General features: G+C 44.1%; 2 protein-coding genes across 2 annotated transcripts; both read right to left on the bottom strand.

The window, feature by feature from the left end:
- Positions 1–438: 438 nt before the first annotated feature.
- Positions 439–1,350, bottom strand: myadml2 (myeloid associated differentiation marker like 2). The gene has a single exon (XM_076751496.1). The coding sequence runs from the start codon at positions 1,348–1,350 to the stop codon at positions 439–441; it is 912 nt and encodes a 303-aa protein (XP_076607611.1).
- A 3,476-nt stretch (positions 1,351–4,826) lies between these two features.
- Positions 4,827–12,755, bottom strand: notum1a (notum, palmitoleoyl-protein carboxylesterase a). The gene is made up of 11 exons (XM_076752883.1): positions 12,140–12,755; positions 9,142–9,194; positions 8,921–9,016; positions 8,502–8,562; positions 8,360–8,418; positions 8,160–8,262; positions 7,873–8,064; positions 7,659–7,756; positions 7,348–7,495; positions 7,211–7,258; positions 4,827–7,101 (listed from the first exon to the last, which is right to left on the bottom strand). Exons 1-11 carry the CDS (start codon positions 12,466–12,468, stop codon positions 6,798–6,800), a joined length of 1,491 nt encoding a protein of 496 aa, XP_076608998.1. The 5' UTR covers positions 12,469–12,755; the 3' UTR covers positions 4,827–6,797.
- Between the last annotated feature and the right edge of the window lie 7,236 nt (positions 12,756–19,991).

Below are 19,991 nucleotides of genomic sequence, written 5' to 3'. Positions count from 1 at the left end.
CAGCCTCCGTGAGACTGACTGACATAACGTCGTTCTGATATTCTGAACATTATCACATACTCCCATTGCTCTGTCCTGTATGTGACCACCAAAAGGAATTGGGAGCAGAGGGATGTATTTGGTGCTTTCCAGGGTACTCTGTGGACAAAGTTGCTGAGATCAGCTCATCGGCGCACCTGCCAGACTCTTCCTGGTAGGTCACTGCAGAACTGGAGAAAGGCCTTTAAGTTTGTAGCATCAGTTTTGCTGCCTACAGGCTCAAATCTAGACATATAGTGATAATAAGAAATGTCACACATGCATATGACACCATGAATCGAATAATCCAAGGGAATGAGTCCTTCACAGAGACTGGACTATGGAGGGCTGGTGGATGTCGCCTCAAACTTTCTTTATTTGTCTCTGAGTGTAAACAGTCTGGAGGAGGGAACATTTTTTTTAGACAGCAGAGCTGGAGACAAAGCGAATCCTCTGGGAGTAAACAAGATCAACAAAATACAGGATCATGTTCACGTTTGTGAACACTGCCACTACCAGCTTACTGTCCCATGGACACTCTCCTCGTGGGCAGTCCTCAGGACGAGTCGTGGTGCCGTACTTCTTGTCAAAGCTGAAGATGGGCCAGATCAGTGCAGTGCTGAGGTAGAGGATCACAGCGAAGAAGGTGTAGACAACCACAAACCGGTCAAAGGGGAACCGCAGGGCAGAGGTCCTCCCAGAAACTGTCACTATGACCACAATAACAGTGACAGAGAAGCACAGACTGTACACCACCACGCAGTACTGGGTGGCAATGTAGAGATTGTACTCACTGTCATTGGCAAGGGCCCCAAAAATAATGCAGGCCACAAAAGCCTGGACCACCTTGAGAAGGCCGGACACGGTGGCCATGTAACCCACCACAGCCCCTGGCTTGGCTCGAGTGAGGAACACCTCAATGCCGTAAGGGATGCTGCAGATGCTGGAGCAGACAGTGACAGCAATGCGGTATATCTGGACTTCGCAACCCTCATCTGGGCAGTCTGTTTGGAGGAAGTACACAGGGTAGACCACGGAGGCAGTGATGTACATGAGCGTTGCCAGCATGGCAAAGGCCACAGTGAAGTTATCCCAGGATATGGGCATGCATGTATGGAGCCGGGTAATGTCCAAGGTGAAGACAACCAGTGTGACAGCAAAACAGAAGCACCACACAAACATGCAGAAGGTGCCATAGGTGGCGCTGTAACCTGCACTGTGGGACACAAGGGCCATTATGGTGCAACCAAGTAGCAGCTGACACATTCGAGCGACACCTAAAAGTGACAACACAGCGTCTTTGTTGAGGTAGTGTTCTCCATGAGAATCCATGGTTTTTGTGGTCCCCCCAGAAGCAGCTGTCTTCCTTGGTGAGATCCTTGATGCCCTGTTCTCGGTCTTGAAGTCCTTGCTGCCCACTCTTCTTTCGTCACAGACCTCACCCTGTCCTTGGTTGCCTTTTATAGATGGCCCTTAATTACAAATGTCTGTAATTTTTCCCTAAGCTTGCTTTGTAATTACAGTGGTGTGTTTAAGATCAAGTTACATTTAGACACTGTTATGTACAAGTGCGTACAGTAGCTTGCAATTATAAAGGGTATATTCTGAGACATTGAAATAAGAAATCTTTGTTTTTAAAGTAATGTCTCTACTTGGCTGCAAAAGTCTGTAAATAAGAGATAGAGTCTAATTTCTGTAAATCACATCAAGGTCTTTTTTGCTGTGTTTTTAAAAAGTTTTTAGAGATTAAGAATTTGATCCTGGTCTTACTCAAAGCTGTCCTGTTCGTCCTCTGAAATCTCGGTTTTCCCCTGCTTGCTCTCTTCAGTCTCCAAGTTGCCCAGTGTATCAAACGGTCAAAGTGAAGTGAGATCCTCTACAAGTCATATCCAGAGATCAGTCTTCCAACAATAGCCCTCAGTGGCGGACAGGTGGACTGGTTTGTTGTCCTGTCAGTCAAGTTCCATTACTCAATGATTCGGTCCTTGTAATTTTTTCACTGTAGGCCCCTAAGTGCCCGTCAAAATCAGTCAAACTGTTGGCTCTGTCTCTTCCTCTTTGTCTCAGTGTTTCTGTCTCCTGTTGCCTCTTGGATTTGGTCTCCCACTGTTTCGTGCTCACACAAACACACACCCTCTTCCTCCTGCATGTGTGTGTCAGTGCGCACTCGGTGGATTGCTGGGGCCGGCTGTTTAAATGAAAGTTTGTGCCGAGCCCAGGGTTACAGGCCTCGCCAGCTCTATAAATAGGGGGTCTATATTCCACAGAGGGGTGGGAGGCTACATGTGGCAGGCAATATGGGAGTCGTATTTCTTGGGAGCACCCAGAGAGGCTGAGTCAGAGCTCCCTCAGTAAGAAACTGGCATTTATACGCAGTGTAATGACAGGGAGGAAGGCTAAGACTCCCATTAGAGACAGAAATTACATACAGGTCCAGAGGGATGATTATGCATCAGTGATGACAGATTTGAGCGATGCAAGTCAAAGGGAAGTGGAAATGGATCACTAGTCACTTAAAATACTTTAACCTGTGATATTAGTGTGCTGTGATGTTTGCTTTACAGTGTGCAAGATGATTCTTAGAGAAAACCACTGCCTAAAATAGTTCTTGAAGATGTTAAAATTGTACACTGCTCATCAAAAGTTTTTGAACACTCAATCTAACATAATGTTTTTGTTTAGTCCCATGCAGTGCAGGCAATACCCTAATGTGAAAATCAAAATATGAACAAGAAATGGGTATAGGTGAAATAAGAAATGTTTATAGCTCTGTATTTTAATGGAAATGGCCAAGATCACCCCTGATTAATAATTAGATTACTCTAATTGGGCTGGTGGAGACAGCATATTTGTCTTATAGTTAAGGTCTCAGTCCACTATGTGTTTCTAAAGGAGACCTCCACTCCATCAAAATCTGCTTACAGGTCTTGGGCAGCACCACCACACATGTGAAAAAAGTAGTATAAAGCCTCCTGTGGCTCCAGAACACAGGAAAACATCTGGGGCTGAGGAGGAATAAAGAAGCCCAGCAGACCTCTGAAGCCCACTCCTCATCTCTGCTTCAGCCACTGCTAGTGTGGATGTGGAGTTGCATTGTGGGTAATGTAGGCACCAGGTTTTCACAAGGAAGAAGAATGCATGGAACAAAATGGGATGATATCTCTGGTTCTGCTACGCGGATTTTTATGGGAATCTGTTCCTACTTAAATCTGTGCAGATTTTAATGCTAAGCTTCCAGTTTATGTTACCTCTGACTGGTGATTTCTTATATTCTTATTCAACTGTGTCTTTGTCTCTTTTTGCCCTTGCATTTGTCAGTCTGGTTGTCCCGTTGCACAGCATTTTGTTCTCCATATACAAAACATAAAAATCCTACACGCAAAACAGCTTCTTTTTGTAAGGAAGACTTTCTACAACCCAAAAGCATGAACGAGCGTTCACTGTATACACTGTAGAGTTGTTCTCTGAGCCATCTGACTGTACTGAACCAAGCTTTTGTGGTAGGTGATTCCAAACTTCTGAACGGTTATGCTCAGGAGGGATCCCTTTGCTGGAAGAGCACTTTCATTTCAACAAGCTTTGGAGTGGAACTAACAGTACTGCAGCTTCTGCACACTCTCAGGAATTAGCCAGCTGGAATATTGATCAGCTGCTCTGGGTGATGAGTCTCAGCTTCTCCATAATACTGTTGTTTCCTTTGTGAAGTGTTGAGTCTACCAGGTGAATTATGCTGCATCACGCTGTCCCATAGTGAAAGAAAGGTAGTTGGTCGGAGAATTTATTTCAGGAAATTAGGAAATCACTCTATTACATCTCCATATGAATGTGATATCATCTATGTTTCTTTCCCATGAGTCAATCAAGACTTTATTTTGATTCCTATTATTTGCAGTCTCAGGGCACAGCTATGGGCGGTGCTTTTGCTTCATCCTATTCTTGTGTTGGTATGGGTGCATGAAGAGACATTCATTCATAATCTACTCCAAAGCACACCCTTGTGCAAGGTTTCTTTGTGGAAAAGATACACAGATGATATTGTGGTAATAAGGGAGTCGTCTTTTAGCACTGTGGTACATTAACGTGGCCCAAACTAAGTATGTGACATACTTGGATCTACAATCGAAAAAGAGGCTGATATGGGTTTATAAAGATGGCCGTGGCTCGACCTGCGGCTCCTCCTCACCACATGTCGAATTGTCCTGGAGTCAGAACCCCGTGGGCTCCCGATGGTGAGTCCAGTGCCTACACGGTGCATTGGATAAGTAACTGCAGCCCATTCATCATGAAGACGGTGAGTGCACCAAGCAGAAAGACAGAGCTGAATATGGGTCACAAATTTTGTGAGTATCACGCACATCAAACAGGGACTTGCTTTGGCTACTGAATGTAAGTCTTAACTGGAAAATGTATTGTAGACTGGTTTGGTCATTTAGGTATTGGTCAATTAAATAAAAATTCACTTTACCGTCTCTGAAAAATGTTCCTGTTGTAGAAGATTGACCAACTTTCTTGATATGTACCAAAAGCTGCTAAAATATGAGGTGCTGGAAAAACCTTTGACTGTGTGTGTGTGTGTGTGTGTGTGTGTGTGTGTGTGTGTGTACACTAAGCCTCATATCTATTATCAGATATGTCAAAAATAGTGACAAACCGCGTTTGGATCCTGAGGGAGCTGTTGACCTTACCTCCTGCTGAAGGTTTTTGTGCTGTGAGTGTGAGAACTGTGCAGACCCCAATGAAACATGTTCTACTATTAATAACAATAATAACAATAATAATAATAAGAACAAGACTGTACGGCAGTATTTACCTTGTAGAATATGTAATGTGTCTTTTCCTTTAGGTCTGATACAAAGACATGCAATCAACACAAAGAGAAAAAACAGCAATGTATTTACAATTTACAAAGAATCACTTCTCTGTGAAAAATGCACTTATAAATATGATTTACATAACAAAATAAATATGTAAATTACCAATGTAGCTTGAGTTTTTTTTTTCTGTTAAAAAATATGTTACAGAATAAAATTACAATTAGTAATACCTTTCCTTCTCTGGTGTGATGCGAAATAGAGGTCCTTTAAAAACATTTATAAAGACATCATTACATACAACGTCGTCATTATATTAAAAAGCGATCTCTATTATGAAATATAAGAAGGGAGTTACAATGGTGAACACTTGAAAGAACCTATACAGATACTTAAAAAAAATATACAATACACGATATTTGTCTCCCTTTAAATGTTCATTGCATTGATCTGAGGATTGCTGAACTACTGAGGTGATTTAATATGAATGTGTGCCCCATGCTCGGGCTCTAACAGTCCTCTTGTGACGATGTAGCCTGTGAGAAAGAGGTATCGACTAGATGTAATGGCACTGTGGTGTATGTATAGGTACTCATAGACCTTGAAGTGTTTCCAGGTTTACTTTAGCACCACAATCAGTTTCAGGCAATGACTCAACGACTGAAAATATGCCGCCTGGATTTCAGCGCTGTCGGGAATGAGTTACCTCTGCAGGGATCTTTTCTCTAAACCCATGACAGTCACAACTACGATATACAGTATGCCTTGTGCTCTTTTTTCGACTGTTTCCTTTCATTAGCAAGGAGGAGCATCTGATATTTGTCTGTTTGTAGCTTTAATTTCAGCAGCCTGACTATGTAAAGAGTGTGTTAATCCAGCCTGCTCAGTGGTGGAGGAAGTATTCAGATCCTTAACTGAAGTAAAAGTACGAATACCGCAGTGTAAAAATACTCCTGCATTCAGAAAATAAAAGTATGCAAGAATAATCAGGAAAATGTACTTAAAGCATTGAAAGTACTTAATCCAGGAAAAGCAGCAACTCCTCACATCTGTGAAGCTGGAACCATCAAATGTTTTGTGTTTTTCTAATAACTTGAATGATTATCAAAATATCTTCCTGATTAATTGGCTAATTGACTAATCATTTCAGCTGTACTTGTATAAACTGTTGCGTAGTTTCCTTTATAACAAAACGTCATCTTTTAAAACTTAATATTTTGTCTGCAAAAATCTCAGTTTGTAAAGTCACAAGTAACTAAAGTTGAAAAGAAAAAGTGAGTGAATGTACTTAGTTACATTCCACCACTGAGCCTGGTCTGATACCGCGAGTCGATTACAGGAGATTTGGTGTCACTTAAATGCAAAGTTTCCTTCCTGATCCAGTGCTTTTCACCGTAATATGTCCCTGTTTCTGCCTTGATGTCAGTTTTTTGGTGTGATGAGATGTTGTGGGAACCCAACTACAAACCAGTTTGTACAAATTATCCCCTTATATACTCTATAGTCACTACTTAACAAAGACAGCATCCTCACGTCATTGTGGCATTTTTTCTTTAACAATGACGAAATAGACTCTATATGGAAGGATGAAAATAATATAAAACAACAACAAAACATCAATGAGCATCCTTAAAACTGGATTACATTCGTGATTTTTTTTTCTTTTTCAAAGCAAAAGATAATTCAAATGGAGAGTAGCAGAGAGTTGTGCCTTGTCGTGGAGGGGTGTTGCCCCTGTACTTGTCACCAGTTGTGATGAAAGTGATTGCGGGACCAATCTATGCCCCCTGTGTTTGACTGAGGCTTGGACTAAAGTAAACGGCAGGTCAGAGGGGAATCGACTATAGGTAGAATGGGTTGTGAGGGTGGATGGGTGCTTGGAGGTATCAGGCATGGGAGACTGGCCAGAGAGACCAGCCAGCCCTGCGTGGGCTTAGCTTGGAGATACTGTGTGTAACATGTGTCCCTTTAGCTGCCGCTGCTGAGCATGCCCAGTAGCTTGCTGGGGTCCATGCCCTGCTGCTGGGCCATCTTCTGCACGTCGAAGCCCATGTGCATGAGGAACTGAATGACGTTCATCTCTTGTCCTGTGAACTGGTCTCGGATGGTGGGGCAGGTGGGGTTGCAGTGCGGCCACGGGCAGCTGTCAATCAGATGCACAGGGCAGCCTTTGGGTGGAGCCTTGTTGTTCCTGTTGTCGTGGAGGCTGCGGTCCCAGCAGTGCAGTGCTCGGGGCAAGGAGGTGCCCTTAACTTGCACGTCAATCCAGTAACTAGAACACAACACAAGAGGGCGCTGTCAGCTCACACGTACAAAGTCTCTAACACAAACTTCACGGCATCCCCTGCACATGATACTCAGGATACATTGGATCTACTCACTTTCTGGTGATAACTTCATGTGATAGGCACGCTGGAGCAAACATAGCCCTGAAAATAGGAATTTACAAAAAAATCAGTCTGAATCCATGCAACAATCCTTTTTAAATTAAAGTATTTATGCAGAGATTTGGCCTTACGGGACATCTTTGAGCGTGTTCCTCAGCTCAATGCCCAGGTTTTGGATGTAGCGCCACTGGCCTTCCTGCACAGGCTGGCCTGTTAGCTGGATGTTGTCCACTGTCAGCTGGGCCTCATCAAACAGCCACTGTACAACAAACACAGGGCCTGCACAGGGAGAATGGAAGAAGGTGACACGTAAGATTAACATATAGTATATATCTACGCAAACGTACTATGCAGATGTTTGGGACATGTTGGGGAAGCACGCTAACATTAGCATGTACAGTGTGTGCCTTTTACATAGTACAGAATGACGCCCCAAACTCACTTTTAATTGATGGGAAGACTCTATATCCAAAGAAACAGTTCCACTCCTCTCCTTCGTGGGCTTGCCTGCACTTCTCTGGTACCACTCCTCCCCAGTACCTGATGGGACAGGTGAGCAGGACAGATTTTAGCGAACTGATGATTAGTAAAAATAGAAAAATAGTCCACCTGATAAAATCTTGACATTTTATGATAATATTCACTGGGTCCCATACTTGACCCCTCTCTTGATTGTTTCAGTGGGAGTGCAGCTGACAGTGTCCACACAGTCTGTGCAGTGGTACTGCTTGTTGTCCAGGAACCAGCCGGAATCAGACAGGCCTCGCACTTGTATCCCAGTGTGCCCCAGTCCCTCCAGCAGCTCTGCCACACTGTCCACGTTCAGAAGAACTCCAGTTCCACCCGCGCTGCATGCAGAAATATGACATTCTTGTGAGTGCCCATACAGGAATAGGAATGAAATGTAGATTTTTGAAGTGAGAATCAAAATGCACAAACATACCTGCTTCCTGCTAACAGGAGAACTTTGGCGTTGTCCAGACCCTTGGTCAGCAAGTCTTTCACAACCTCCTGAATAATCAGCGAGCCCATGAAGGCATAGCCACCTACACACCACACAAAGACAACAGAACTGTAGAATAGCACTTTTCTTAAAGAGGGCTGCATGTTATTGTGCGCTTTGAGGATTCAGTCATGTCTTACTTTGCTCTGTTTTGGCTGTAGCGCCGCTCCACACATCACTCGAGCAGTACGGAACAAACCTGTGCAACAAACATAAAGTTAAAATCGTGAGCTATGATTAAAAATCGAGCTCGGATGAGCACGCAAACACGAGTCAACTTACACCATGTTGGCATTCCACCAGTGAGGGTTTTCCTCGGGCAGCGGAGACAGGATCCCCGTGCCTGCAGAGACAGATCAACATGTATCATTAGCCGTCCTAGCACTCCCAGACACATCCTCCTCTTCCTCATCATCATTACCACATGGATTACAGTTATTACACTGCGATGACAGAGGGAGGTGTCTCTTTTCCTACAGCAGCGGGCGCCAGGTAACCCTACACCGCAGCTACATTATGACGGGGCGTCGGTTGCAATAACACTGCAGATGAGCACAGATACATCCGATCCTTTTAATTACTGAGGCATTATAGTGGGATCTGGATACTTTTATCACTATGTTAGGGGGGCAGGATTTGCTGCAGGTGGAGTGGTGCTTACAGGTGTGTATAGTGAATTATACCGACAAGCTGAGGCTAACCTGTTTTAGTTTGGGGCCACTTGGATGAGCTCATCAATCTCCTCATGGTCTCATATCGGCTGTCACAGTTCTCCTTGTTGTAGCAGTACCAGCCGCCTGGACATAGACAAACAAAAACATGGAGCATTTCTCACACAAACTGTTTTTTAAGTATTCATCATTCTTAACTGGGCATTAAAGGAGCACAAGCAACGTTAGTAAAATCAGTGCTTCATACTGACCCTCTAAGAATATCAACCACCGTCTGCTGCCTCGAGATTCTTTCAAGTAGTACCTACAAGAGGACATAAAAAAATCAACACATCATATGCTTGATTTGCATGCAAATATTAAAAAAATATGTGAATATGATGCTAAATTCCTCAAAATTAATTGTACTCTGCCAACGGATAGATACAGCCACATTCCACAATTTTGATATGGTGTTCTCTCTTCAGAAAGATGAGATAAACACTGAAAAGAAATACCCTCACTGTTTCTATGGTATCCAAGCATGAAATATAAACACATACGGCATCATCACTTTCATCTTAACAAGCATGTCCTGTTACTCTGTTGATTCCTATCTCTAAAAGGTGACAGAAAACAGCAAAAATGAAATTCCGCCAGCGTGAATTCAGTGAGTGCGCACAGGGAGAACAATGAGGTTGTGTGTACAGTAACTGATATAGACAGGAGATAAACATCATCTTGTCCCCTATCCTGTTTGTACTCTAGATGCCAGTAGTAGATGGTGTTCATCGTGTTTAATGTAGCATCATAGTCTCTCCTCTCTGAGCTCATCATTCCTCAGCAGTGCCCTCACTGCAAAATCAAATGCAGATCAAATCAAGGCTCCCGCCCAGAGGAATCACATGATAAGAGATACGGAGAAATAGCACAACAACATTTGGTCTGTGCAGATGTAAACACACGGTCTGTCTTTTGCATAGGACCCACATTTGTCTTAGATAATGTCGCTTAAATGCACCCTGGACTAGACTTTAGAAAGAAGTGGGTGCACGCTAGAGTAGAAGCATGCTGTATGTTGTCAGCCCAGAAGAGGGCAATGCTATCGTGATTCTCCCATGCTGCAGGACACACTCATGTCAGATGCTTCATCATCCTTTTTTTGCAACAGGGTTTTTATTTAATACAGTACCAGGAAATAAGATTCACAGATGAGGAAAATTAAAAACAATTGTAGTGTGTAAAGTAGCTTTAGTCACAGAAGCAAAATGCTCCAAATGTGCTTCTGTGATGCTGAGAGATTTCTTTTTTTAATCCAATCAGTATCCACCCGACTTTACCAATGACTAAACTCAAGAGAGAGCCAAAAACATTTCAGTGACTTTAAAGAAAACAGACTTGGCTGAAGCTCTGAGCTGTTTGCTCAGACACTGAATCACACTTTGGCTGCAGTTAATGTCTTGTGCTATTATTGCGAGCCACAGTCAATGATGCAGGCTGAGGACAGTGCACTCAACTTACTACCTCCAAACAACAAAGTGAAGGCGGGCTTGGCAGGCGGACCAAGCCAAGAGGGAAAGGCGCTCTAACAAGTGCAACTCCAGATGATGAATCACACTGTTCCACCTTTCTGTCTAGAGAATGATTTTTCTCTTTGCATCCTCCTTTATGTGTAACTGGAACAACACCTCTCTGGAAAATACTGCTAGTAGCTGATGGATTAGCATCTCAACTGACAACAGCTACGGTCATGAATGAAATGGCCATCTGCCAGTAACTGTCCCCTGCTCTAGTCCTCATGCTGCGTCTCTAAAGAGCTAAGAGCTTTACGGCACTAACAGACAGCTCTGTCTACCACTTTGGGGTTTAACAGGAATTAGATGGGATAGAAAATCCATAAAGAGACATGTATAGCAAAGCCCATTTCAGTCGAGTCTGCCCAGCACTGAACTGGTCCCAGATGAGTTCTTGTGCACAACGGCAGACAGTCATCAAAGCCTCCTGATATGGCACAAACAACGTTAACAGCAAAGCATTTATATAAGACTGAAAACAGCAAATACTAATAGCAAGACAACATGATAATGATTCGGCAGTGCTTCTCGGTGTGGCTATATTACTGCTCAATAAGTGGCATACAATTAATACATTAATGTTAAAACTTTATTCTTGTGCTGCAGAATAGTTAGAGTCACAAGTGGAATCCATTGATTTTTGGGCTGTGGCTTTTCTTAAGGTTCAAGAAAAGACATGTAGGAATATGAAAAACAGCACCTTTTACAGCTGTTTTTCATTTGAAACCTGCCTGAATTCAGTTATTTGTAGAAAAATCTGTTTAACCTACAGTACACAATTTGACTCCCTGCAACCAAATGGAAAAGAAATGTCTGGAGTCTATACATTGTTTATGTATTATACAATAGGAGAGGCAGTGGATGGGTCTGATATTAATATGCTTTTAGTGCCATGGCTTATCCCGTGCTCGCAGGCTTTGCCTGTGCCAAATGGATTTCTGCTTAACAGTGTCAACAGTGAATATCATTGCAAACAAATTTAGTGATCCGCTGTTTACCGCATGGACCACAGAGCAATAATAGTCCCAGAAACAAACAACGAAATCCTCGGAGACACTGGCAGCACATTGTACACGTTTTGCAGTAGCCAAGTAGAGAAACCATACAGTTAAACGGCTGTAAAATCACAATTCAACAAGCATGGCTGCAATCATCAGAGAGATGGGCGGGGGTCTGAAAAGTTAAATCTAAACTTTCTGCAGAGCAAATCCTGCATTCTAATTTGAAGCAAAGGAAATGAAGCATAGGCCATGTGGCTATCCGCAAATTTCACGCTTCGCTGACGCAAAGCAGCTGTCTATCTTATCCCGACTCATTCTGTCCCAGAACATTGCTCTCCATTTATTTTTTTCGCTTTATTTATATATTAAATTTGAATTTTTAGCTGTTAAGTATTGTAGGGATCGAAATCTGCTTTTTAACGTTTGCAACAAAGCAGCCCGAATCACGAAAGTGTTTTGCGTGCAGCCTCCATTGAGACGAGCATTGTTGTCCTCAGGCCAGATACATGTGGGTTACCTCGGGCAGCGGGATGACCAGCAGGACGGGGTGCGCCCTGCTGAAGCGAAATAACAATTCCTAGCAGCTCCAGGGCGCACTGGTGCACAGCTGACCCTGCTCTGACCTGTCGCTGATCCAATCACACGGGAATCCTGATTTATCACACTGTGCATGTGCATTCTCAGTTGGTACATACCCCGCGGCACTTCCGTCGTTGCAGGTGACTGATGTATTCTCCAAAAAGTTCAGCCTCATGTCGTGGTCGAGCTTCTGCGCCGAGCACGGGTAGAGGGACTGCGCAAGGTTCTTCACTTGTGTCATGAAGTTATCCATGTTCTCCTCCACGGCGGTGAAATCCAGAGGGAAGCTCTCCGTAGTGTCACCCCGGTCCGCCCGGTATGTGGGAGGAGGTGGTGCGCGTCGCGGTTGTGGGTTGCGGCCACCCCGGAACCTCCGTGCGCAAAGCGCTCCGGACTGCATCAGCACCAGCAGCAGCACTGAGGAAACCATTCTGATCGCTGTCATCGTATCCCCGCGTTAGATGTCCTTCCTCCAAATGTAACGTTTCGTCGAGTAAACACAAAATGTAACTGATGGAGCTGAGAGAGAAATTACGCACGGTTTAAAAGACGCCACAACACTTGTCATCCGCTCCCAGGAACGCATAAATTGAATGTCAACTAAATAAAAAGTCCTTTTAGATCAGTCACAGTCATCCGCTGAATTCTCTGGATGTATTTCAAAACTTTCAGCCGCTTGCCAATCTGGTACAACTCAAGCGCTGCTGGACCAAGCGCACAAGCCTGAACGACAACACTCGTGCCATGCTCTTGTATTTTATTCAAACTTTCCCCCCTTGTGTGTCCGTCCAGCCAATCGCAGGAGCGGGGCAGGACTCAGGGCATGATCAAGCGTGGCAGACTACCCCCCTTTTTAATTTATAGAGGGAAAAAATGTCCATGCGTTGGTTCCTTTGATCCGCGAGGTTTTATTTGATGTGGTGGCTTTTATTGGCCTTGAAATGCCCATTTCCCATTCCACCACAAATTTATGAAGTGAGAATACGCATCTTGTTACACACTTGCCTGAAAATCAAGTGGGGAAAAAAAACAAAACATCGTCAAAACGCGTGCAGAGCTCCAACAATATTTGGCCAAATTTTATCTCAGGAGATGTTACCTGGTTATTATTATTATTATTATTATTATTATTATTATTATTATTGCATCAAAGTATGATATTATGGAGTATCATCCTTTTCTCCACCACACACACACACACACACACACACACACGCACGCACGCACGCACGCACGCACACACACCTCTATTTAAGAATCAGTTTCAGTTCTATTAAATTGCTGATGTATTCTTAAGGTTCGTGAATCGGGGACTTGGATACTTTTTTAATCCAGACGGGGCCTCCAAAGATCAAAGCACCATCACTCTTTCTCCCCCCTTCGTCTCGCCTCCTCCGTCCCTCTTTAGTCTCTTCCAAACTTTCCTGGTCTACTGTATATTTGAAGTCGAGCAGAGCATCCTGATGGGACGCCAGCTTTTTAACACAGGAATGCCTCGTTACGGATGAGGAAGGCTTCCCTCGAACAACCTCTCATTTTGAGGACACCATTAAGTTAAAGTGTAGCCTGCAGACCCGAAGTGATGAATCATCAAGGTAACACTTCATGGTGGTGTTTTGGAGATTTTTCTCTGATTGAGCTCATTCTTACCGCGTGAAACAGTCTGACATTGTAACTCAGTGTAGTTTTATGGGCATTGCAGTGATGCATGGCAATTTTGCTAGTACTAACTACAAGTGCACACCTTTACGTCACTACCTTTTTAACAACTGTACATATTAATATGAAAGGAACAAGCTGCTGACTCTCAGGTAGCTTACTTATATGGCCTAACTGATGCAGTATCAGCCTTGGTGGTGAAACTGGAGAGAGCTCAGGGGACTCACTTTGGGACCCCGTTTCTTCAGATATCAGTTGTGAGAACCATTGACGGACACCTTCTCTGTCCAAGTTCAGTCTGACACCTTCCTCCTCGGGCACTGTGATTTTTACAAGCCTGTGTTAGTCAGTTCAGTCATTTTTTCCCCATGATTGTTCATGTTTTTAAGGGCTATAATCATACCTCATCATATCATTATAACTCAGCCAGAAAAAACATTTCAGCCGATACTCACATGTGCCCTGAACACAACAACATCATCTGTAAAACTGGTCCGCTTCCTCTCACAGAAAGAAGCTCTATCCCCGTGGTTAATCAGTGTGCCTAAAGGATGTCGAACTGTTGTGGGCCAGGTAAGATGGATATGAAGTCACCAGCGGGACTGATGGTATTCATTGGGAACTTCAAACAGATCCTTGTATAGATTAAAACATGTGGTAGAGCCCAGGAGGAGAGGCTCTGTCACAGATTGAGCCTAGTCACTTTGACCCATACCTCCCTGTTTTATCACACGTCATCCCCAAAAATGTAACCCTTAAATCACTCGCAGATGGACGCTGGCCTCTGACACACTCACTACCATGAAGAGATGCCCCGGCGGTGTGTCGAAATGTCCTCTGACCCAAATGAGTGAGAAGTGTGAGCTGCAGATGCTGCGACTTTGAGCGATCTGAACGTGTAGATTCAGTGAGCCAACGTGGAGGATTCTGTGATAAACTTACCTGACAGTGTGAGAGAGACTTAGAAACACTGGTCAGCTCTGCTGCTATTGCTGCACAGTGGTTTGTTCTCTACTGTGCACCTTGTTTGAACTCCAAGCGTTAAGCCTTTCTGGCTCTCACTGGTAATTCTCTCTCCCTTTTTCTTTGCCTCCCATCGTCTGTGTGTAGCGTGGACACAAATTTAACCATGCAAGTCCGAATGGATTAATCCTAGATTTAGGTCATTTGAAAATTACCCAGCTGTTCCGATGGCAGTCCCTCAGAAGTGCCCCCGTAGCTCCTGTAGCCCCTGTAGCCCCCACCCCGACTCCAGGCCTCCTGTGAAAGTCAAAGCCTGTCTTTCATCTCCGATCAGTTGCATGTGCCCTCACAGATCCACAGGTTTTACTGCTTAAGTCTGGGCTGGCAGCATTGATCATGTGACTGCTGCCTGCCTGGCGTTTAGACACATCATAGCTCTGTGAGCGCTCTCCATCTGCGCAGCCTGCCAGTTCTGCTCACACATCCCCATCGTCCGTCTCCCCATGCCTGTTAGTTTTGATTTGCACATGCTGTTGTCGAGGGTCCATCCGTGATCATCAAATCCCACTAGTTGGAACTGTTAGGTCAGGTTACATCAAAGAGATCAGGAGGGATCAGCCTCTTGAAAGGGACAGGCTCTGGCTCACATCATCAGAAACAGGTGGAGGTCCTCATTGGAAGAACAAAGGAGAGATCACCATCTATAAAACTTTTATATTTCATCGAGGAGTTTCTTTAAATTCCTTTAAATTGCCACCCTCTCCTACGCAAAGAGCACAAACACCACAGCACCAGCATAAAACATATGATTGCAGGTTGGAGATGGTGGGACTCAGCTGCAGCACTAAATCCCATAAAGGTCACAATAGCAAAGCCTGAGACTTAGTGGCATTACGGCCACAAAGTGTTTAAGTGTGGAAATCTGCTAAAAGCCAGGACTAAAGGGGAAGTGGAAGTGTATGGGACACAACTCAGGTGTTACGAATTAGTCGAAAAGTTGTTGAAACCTTCCGAGGTTTGTCTGTATCGTAGTAATCTTGCTTTCTCCTGTGGCTAACATTTCTCTGCTGCACCAGAGTTTGACGCATTGTTTCCTGCTTGTCTTTAATAGGAAAGAACTGAGTAACAATATTGCACTTAAAAAATAAATATTGTTATTCATGCAGACATATAGATTTCATTAACATGCCATTCTGACTATAATGTTAGAGAGCTTTGACGTTTTAGACCATCTGCCCCTGAGAGAACATTTTGAGCTTCTGTTCTGTGTCATGTTGAGACAAACCTCTGGAAGCAGGTCCCATTAATTTCATGTTGAAACTATTGTTTCAAACCCAAAACAAACATGTACAGAGCTTTTGGGTGTTAACACGCTGTGGAGCTCCTTTCATGTGCCCCCCCACCCACATGTTCCTGATATTACCCAGAGAATCAGTAAACAACCTTGATCCTGACTTAAGTCAAGAAGTGCCATCTAAGATGTGGATGTAAATGGGGAGTAAGAGAGAGTAAGAGAGGCAGGAGACATCTGTCGAGCAGGCTCTCATTTCGTAAGAGGAGGCCGTCTATTGGTTACAGATGATGCCCTGTTTGATAAAAATGAACTCTTTCAAGATAGGACAGCTTGCATTAGGGGTCTCTCTGGCACCAAGGGGTAATCAAATAGCTCAGCTGACAGGTCAGCTGTTTGTTGTCCATCTTTCATCTGAATGATGGTCACAAAATAGCTGCTGTTGCCCGTAAACATCCACATCATTCACAGCAGCCGAGATGGATGTTTGTGTCTGTCGGGTTGGAGGTACGTGCATGTTTTCCCCTGCATGTGCCGGCGTACAGGAGGATGAGCGAGGTGGACCCGGCTGTCTTGGAGGTACCGGCGTGTGAGTGCGCGGCCTTCCTCCAGGAGTTTTCCATTCATGCCTAGTGCTTGAATCACCCTTTGCGATGCCCTCTGCCAGGTAGACAGAGGATGGAGCAGAGACCAATTACCATTCGAACCCTGCTATTATTATCATCAGAGAGGCGGCAGCCCTCCTTCCCCTACGCTTATTCTCATCTCCACCGAGACAGAAGGAGAATTGGGCTCTTTTGTCTCGGAAATGTTTATTTATGCCACAGATTTGCCAAAGGACATGGAAAAGCCCTTATTACAGGTCATGACAGTAGAGCCACAACACATTATTCATTTTCTGTCCTTTAACCTGGTAGTCTCTTTGGGGAAATTCTTTTTAAAGTCCACACCCTGCTGTAAAACATGGTCATTATTCAATTATGAGAGAGCCGTATGTGAAACGGTTTAGAGGCTGTTTTCCTGGAAGAAATTACGAAGGAAGAGCTCAGAATTAACATCATTTTGAAATATGTTTGATTTATTAAGTATACAAATAATGAATGAGAGGGAGATGTCGACCCGCAACATGAATCCAAAGTTTGGTCAAAACTCTTGGTGCCAGTTTTTCAGAGAGGGATGAGGATTAATTCTTGGCTAAAGGCAGAACTCATTGGAAATATCCACTAAAACAGGCCGCAGTCTTGAACTAGACTTGATTTCTACCACTAGGGGTCTCTTGAGCTAACATTAACAAAAGCTGGAGCTCGATGTCATCCTGTTTGGATAATGGGAGTTGGTGTCTTCATTGTTTAACCACCATTGCAGGCGAAAATGAATAATCGTGCTTCATCACGAGCAATACAAACAACAGTAAACAGTAAAATGGCTAGCTAGCTAGTTTGCTAACTTCTTTCCTCACTCCTTTGACGTATCATCCAGTGTTTCCTGTATTCCCCTGGAGGTTCGAACAACTAAAGATGGTAAAAGGGACATGACACCGTTTCCTTGAATAAAATTACACATTTCGACATTGTCACTCATTTTCATGCAGAAATGTTACCTTTAATCCCTCTCTGGGAAATCAGCCCATAATGTTGTGAATACATGGTATGTGCCTCCATCCACAGAGCCACAGGGACACCATTAGCGTATGGTATGCACCTCATTATTTCTGACACTCTCTTAACACCAAGCAGCCGTTTTCTTTTATCCTCTCAGCAAGAAGATGAAGCTACTGTAATCAAAGAAGACAATGATCAGTGCCAGCCTCTTGGCCTGGCCTGGTACCTGCTTTGATGTCATATTTTGGTGTATAGCGGGCTGTGGCCCATGCCAAAGAGCACCCATCGTCGCCAACTGTCTGACAGGCTGCCTTTCATCAAAATGACATCACTCTGCTACTTGATTACTTTCCACAGGCTCTTCCAGGCCTGGGAATTTTCTCCCAGGAATCTGAACTCATCATCCCCGCCTTTACACCCTTAGCCTAAAAATAAAAAGCACATCTGAGATGCTCATAAGCTTGTGTGGCATACATACAGCATTTGCATTCAAAGCTACTCACAAATACCTCTCAACTGTTGGTACTGTGAGGTATTTGCTTTTCGATTTTCTCAGGCGTTGTTCTGTGTACAGTGTACACGTTGTACAGTGTACTTTGTGAAATCAGATAGAGCTCAATAAATATTAATAAGCAACATGAAGCGAGAAAATGAAGCATGGAAAATAACAACAACTGTACACACTGCAATCTTTCAACTCAACATTTCCCCTCCTTTGATTTTCCCTCCATGGTGGAGAGAGCAGTGATAAATTACAAGGCAGAACCTAAAGTGTTTGCTTTTGGAGGAAACTGCCGTGTGAGGTGGATATTTATAACCAACTCCTCTGGCTGGCAGCGTTGCCACTCTGCCCAGCGTCGGCTCCACAGGACCGCCGCCTGTCTTCACCTGTAGGTCAGGAGCAGACGGCCTCTCCTCCCCACATCATACAGACTCTCCTGTAGATGCCCTGAGGTTCAAGACATGTCTGCGGGCCCCTGACCATCCTCTGACTGGAAGCCAGAGTTTAGGATTTTCAAAAGAAGAAAACATTTCAAAGGATTAGAGAGTGTTTGTTTACTCTCAGCAGAGGGGACGTAGAGAATGACTGCATATCTTCAAGAGGCTGAAATGGGATAGACAGTACATAACTCATGTGGCTGCCATGTCCGCACTGCTCTTTGATGTATTCGGATGCATACAGCCCGTATCCTCTTACAAACACCAGTCGGTATAATTATCATCGTGTGATCTAATTAGAAACACGGACTGAGATGCATTGAAGTCAATTTAACCGAGGTGGAGTACTACTTCCTACAAAGCCACCTAAGCCATTGAAATCTGGGTGTCTTCCCGCAAAGATCTCCTCTTATGCTTATGAGGTCACCTGTGGTCGGCCAGTGGAAACATTTATTCAAAACAAAGGTATCTGTATCTGTTTTGGAATATACGGCACCCACTTCCCTTTCTCCTGTGGCAGGAAGAAGGTGGTCATTTGTGGGAATAAGAAAGTGTTACTCAGGCTTTACTCACAAAGAGTGCAAGAGGAGCCGTCATCGGGACACATCATCCTGTTTTTGCGATGACTAATGGGCAGATTTCTACCAGCACCTTTCGCTATGTCTGTCTGGTTTTGATCTGTTAATAATTCACAAGAATCAGGCTCCTCATGGGCACTCCCTAAAACAGAGAAGGCAATATTTGCGAACTATATATAGATTACTCGTCAGTCTATGAGTGATTCCACATTTTTCCTCTTCACTGTAGCTCTGTAAACTGAGAAAATGTAGGATGTAAGTAAAATGAAGGTAGAAGTAAATACTCTGTATTGCTACCATTAACTAATATTCCTAAAGTGAGGGCCGCAGACACAATTAAGGCAAAACATCAGGAGAATAAGATGAAATTCCAGCAAAAGTGAACGCCCTCACATCTGGAGGGCAGGTGTAGGCCTAATTCTCGTGTGTCAGAACTTTCTCCTTAATTTACTCATTTAAGAGTCCACAAAAGTAAGAGTGAAGCGGCTGCGTACCTCTGGATTTGATACAGGACAGGATTCAAGTCTTGGGGAACCCAGAAGGCCCTCTAAAATGAAAGCACGGCAGGCAGGTAGGGGAGAGGACAACTGTAACATGTCTGAAGCGTAACCTGTTCTCCGGCCCTCGCTTTGAAACCAGATGAAGATCGGCTGCGGCCCTGAAGTCATTACACCTTCAAAGGTAATTAACACATGGCTTTTGTTTGGGCCCGATGAGCCCCAGATTATGTAGGTACAGATGGTCAGAGGGGAGGACGACAGATACCAAGAGCAAGGTGTGCTTGGATGTGCTTTCATGTCAGCAGGAAGTGCTTGACCCCTGGCCTCGTCCTGACCTCAAATCGAGGCTGTCAACGCCACTTCCTTGAGTGCCCTGTAAAGATTAACATGTGGACAGAGACAGGAGGCCTTCGGACCCCTGCACGATGAGCAAGACG

The sequence above is a fragment of the Chaetodon auriga genome, chromosome 16 (genome assembly GCF_051107435.1).
Source record: "Chaetodon auriga isolate fChaAug3 chromosome 16, fChaAug3.hap1, whole genome shotgun sequence".
Taxonomy (NCBI): domain Eukaryota; kingdom Metazoa; phylum Chordata; class Actinopteri; order Chaetodontiformes; family Chaetodontidae; genus Chaetodon; species Chaetodon auriga.
Note: the sequence above shows the minus strand (reverse complement) of the source record. Positions and strands in the feature narration are given on the sequence as shown.